Consider the following 4434-nt stretch of genomic DNA (forward strand, 5'->3'; position numbering starts at 1 on the left):
AAAAAAAAAAAAAAAAAAAAAAAAAAAAAAAAAAAAAAAATAAATAAAAAAAAAAAAAAATAGAAAAAAATAAAAAAATAAAAAAATAAAAAGGTTGAAAAAATAAAAATTTTCATTATAATATTATTATATATGTATTTATTTTTTTGTCTATTACATTTAAGTTACATATTATGCATCATCTGAATATACATTATTTAATTTTTTTGTATTATATATTTTTTCTTTTGTGATATATTTTTCTATTCCCATTGTAGATAACATAATTCAATATGGAATTGAATGTAAAAAAATAAATAAATAAATAAATATATATATATATATATATATATATATATATATATATATATATATATATTTCATATATATTTTTTATTTTTCATATATATATATATATATATTTTTTTATTTTATTTTATTTTATTTCATCAAGTGCTCCACTTTCCTTATATCATTATCATATAACTCAAGTATTGTTTTTTTTAAATCCTTATTCAAAAAACAATATGATAAAAACATGGAAATATTTTTATTCAATTTTTTCTCATTACTATTAGAAATTTTGATAGCATAAGGAATAATACTTTGAATTGTTCTTATGATATATATAGATTGTTCTTTATGGATGTTATGTATACAAATAAATTTTAAGCTTTGAATAAAGAACATGATAATATTATTTATTAATACATATATTGATTTGTTGACATTCTTTTCTTTTTCATCCAGTGTAATATTCAAAAGGATAGAAGAAATGTGACTAATTAATTGTTTAAAGTAATATTCATCTGTATTTGTTTGATGATATATTATATTTTTAAAGATAAAATTTGTATATATGGATAAATTGTATACAAGTTTTATACATGCATTTATTATTAGAAGATCATTTTGTATATTTACTGTTGATAAACAATTCATAATATTTCTTTTTAAATATAAAAATGATATATTATCTAGTTCATATAATTTTTCATTTTCTTTCTTTATTTTTTCTTTTAATTTATTCATTAAACTTTCATTTTTTTTTTGTTGTACCTTTTCATCATAGAAATGTTTAATATCTATACCATCCTTGTTAAATATTAAAGGCACCTGTTCTAACATATCATCTGGTTTATTTTGATTATCCTTTATATTTTTCTGTACTTTTATTTTATCATTAAAACAATACATGTATAAATAAAATCTAGACAAAAGTATCATAGACAATTCACACACACGCTTATCTGATGATTCAATACCATTAATTAATTTACGAAATGTACTTTCTTTTATTTCTCCATAATATGATAAAACAATAAAATTCTTGCTATCCATTTCGTTTAGCCATGTTATTGTTAAATTAAAAAGTACGGATAAGACATTTTTCAGTAAATAATCATTTTCATTCTTCTCTATATAAAAAAACATATTGGATAATGAGCATGTCAATATAAAAGAACGAACTCTAATGTGACTTACGAAATTTAATAAAAATAATATATAGTTACATTTCATATTTTTATAATCATACATTTTTTCATTTATATAAATTATAATATTTATCATATTTTGCATGCAACATTTTTCAATAATATTCAGAATGTTTGGAAATACAATTAAATATGATAAGAAACTGAACAAAGTCAAGCATTCGTTTTGTTCTTCATCCTGATTTTTTATGGTATTTTTTATGGTATTTTTCATAATATTTTTCATAATACTTTTCATATTATTTTTCATATATGTTTCTACCCTTTTTTCCATATCATTAATATTACAAAATAAAGAAGCTTTTGACTCTTCATTTATTAATGATCTATTATTTTCATCTTCCTTTTTCAACATATCAATAGACATAATATCCTTCAGAACAGACATAAATATTTCCTTCTTTTTTTCATCGCCATATAATAAAATATTATCATAATTTATATCACTATTTATTTTCTTCATCTCTTTATTAATTTTTGTATTGTATCCCTTTTTTTCTTTCTCATTAGATTTTATGTACTCCTCCATGTGCTCCATATTTTTATATTCATTTTCTTTCATAAATTCTGACTTTTGGCTAGCTAATTCATTTATTTCCTGAACGTTCAGGTACTTTTTCACATATGTGCATGTCAATATATGACTTTTTAAATTTTCCATGATTCTAATTTTTTCATTTGTATATGTGTTTCTTTCATGTAGGATAAAATTATTTATTTTGTTAAATAGTTCTTTTAAAATGATATGTTTCTCTTCTAACATTTGGCAAATCATTTTTTTTCCTTCATTATTATTAGATATGATAGAATATAAAAGATGGAGGCACTTTGATACTTTTACATTTCTTAAAAAGTAAAAGGTAAAAATAGGTTTGATAGCGTTTAAGCAGAAATCTGCATAATAAAAATGATTTTCAAGTATGAATATTAAGATATCAATAATTAAATGTGTACATTTTTTAACATTTTTTTTTATTTTGAAAATTTTATTATTTATATTTTGTGTATAGAATAAGCAATCATTATTTTGTGATTTCCTTTTTATATAGAATAATATATCATTAAGTTTATCAACAAAGAAAGATAACATAGTTATGTATTTTCTTTTTTTTGTTGATTGCTTCGGATTATTATAATCCTCCTTTTCTAGATCATATACATGAGAGCAGAATATTAATTTTGTCATTTCATCTTTTTTTATATTCTTTCTTATCCCTTTTAAATGGATAATAAAAACGTTTGGTTCTTTATTAATATCTTTTTTTGACAATTCCAGCATGATATTTTTGTTTAGGTCTGAATTTTTTAAATTGTGTAAAAGAAAAGCATTTTCTTGATTATTTGAATTGAATGCCATATGAATTTCGGCGTCATTGTTATTGTATTCTACATTTCTTATATTTTCCACACTTTCTACGAATTCTATACACTCTATACACTCTATACACTCTATATTGTTTTTTTTATTCTCCACACCTATATTTTTTTCATTATCCACACCTATATTTTTTTCATTCTCCACACCCATATTTTTTTCATTCTCCACACCTATATTTTTTTCATTCTCCACACCTATATTTTTTTCATTCTCCACACCTACATTTTTTTTATTCTCCACACCTATATTTTTTTCATTCTCCACACCTATAATTTTTTTGGTTTGTTTTGCTTCTCGTTCACTTTGTGCATTTTTTAATTTTGCATGAGAAGGATTACCACACGAAAGATATGATATTTGGTTCTGGCCATAGTGCGAGTTAAGTTGATCATTTAAAATATGTTTACACTTTTGTATATATTCATTGACCTGTTGATCATTTTTATTAAATTCTAAAGCTTGAGTAAAATTTGTTAATGAATCTTTAAATTGAAATAATTTAAAAAGGGCTAGAGCTTTTCTTGCATAAGCTTTAAAAATAATGGATATATTAAATTTGAGATCTGTTTGGAAAGTATTATAATATTGAATAACTTGATTACAATTAAGGATTGCATTTTCATATTGATATATTTTAATTTGGCATAGAGCTATATTAACATATAGATCTAAATAATCTTTACATAAATCTAATGCATTATTATAACATTCAATAGCATGTATATATTTATTTTGTTTAAAATATTCATTACCTTTTATTTTGATAGAATATGCAATTTGTTGTCTATCTTTTTTTTTTTGTATATCTTGATTTAATTTCTTTTCGAATTGTTTGAATTGTTCATTATGTTTAGGTAGACATAACATTTGTTCATGTTCATCAAATGTATCTGTACTTGGTTCATAATGATTCCATTTTTCATAATTCGTACAATTTTTATATGTTCGTTTATTTTTTTTTTCTTGTTCTTTTAAATATGTATTCCATCTATTTCTTCTAATATTTCTTTTATTTTTTAATATTTTATACTTTTGTACTTTATCATTTATTTCCTTTTTCCTTTGTTCTTTGCTTATAACTTTTTTATTACATCGTACACAATTTGTCAAATCATAATTATATAGAATAAAACAAAAAGAACAAAAAAATAAATAATTCTCTTCATTACCTTTTCCTTCTATACCCATAAGAAACCTTTTCTTTTCATACTCTTTTTTTTCTTCTTCTTTAATTTCTTTTATTCTTTTTTCTAAACGTAACTTCTTCTCTTCTTTTTCTAGTTCTTCAACACTTATAGTCCCTTTTATTAACCTATTAATTTTATTGCTTACTTCTTCTACTTTTAGTAAAAAATCTTCTATCTCCTCATCTTTCGGTAGTTCATATTTATTTCCCTCTGCATTTATCATTCTTTTTTAGGACGTACAAATGGAAAAATAAAATAAAATAAAAAAATATATATATGTATATATATATATATATATATATATATATATATATATATATATTTATATATATTTTTATGTATATATAACTGTCTTAATAATATCAGGTATTATATATGACATGTGTATGTCCCT

General features: G+C 20.9%; 1 protein-coding gene across 1 annotated transcript; it reads right to left on the reverse strand.

The window, feature by feature from the left end:
• Positions 1 to 420: 420 nt before the first annotated feature.
• PRSY57_0311500 (TPR domain containing protein) lies at positions 421 to 4263 on the reverse strand (the record flags this gene model as incomplete). The annotated part of the gene is made up of 1 exon (XM_012905741.2): positions 421 to 4263. The coding sequence occupies one exon, from the start codon at positions 4261 to 4263 to the stop codon at positions 421 to 423; it is 3843 nt and encodes a 1280-aa protein (XP_012761195.2).
• Positions 4264 to 4434: the final 171 nt, after the last annotated feature.

Source organism: Plasmodium reichenowi, chromosome 3 (assembly GCF_001601855.1).
Source record: "Plasmodium reichenowi strain SY57 chromosome 3, whole genome shotgun sequence".
In the NCBI taxonomy this organism is placed as follows: Eukaryota; Apicomplexa; class Aconoidasida; order Haemosporida; family Plasmodiidae; genus Plasmodium; species Plasmodium reichenowi.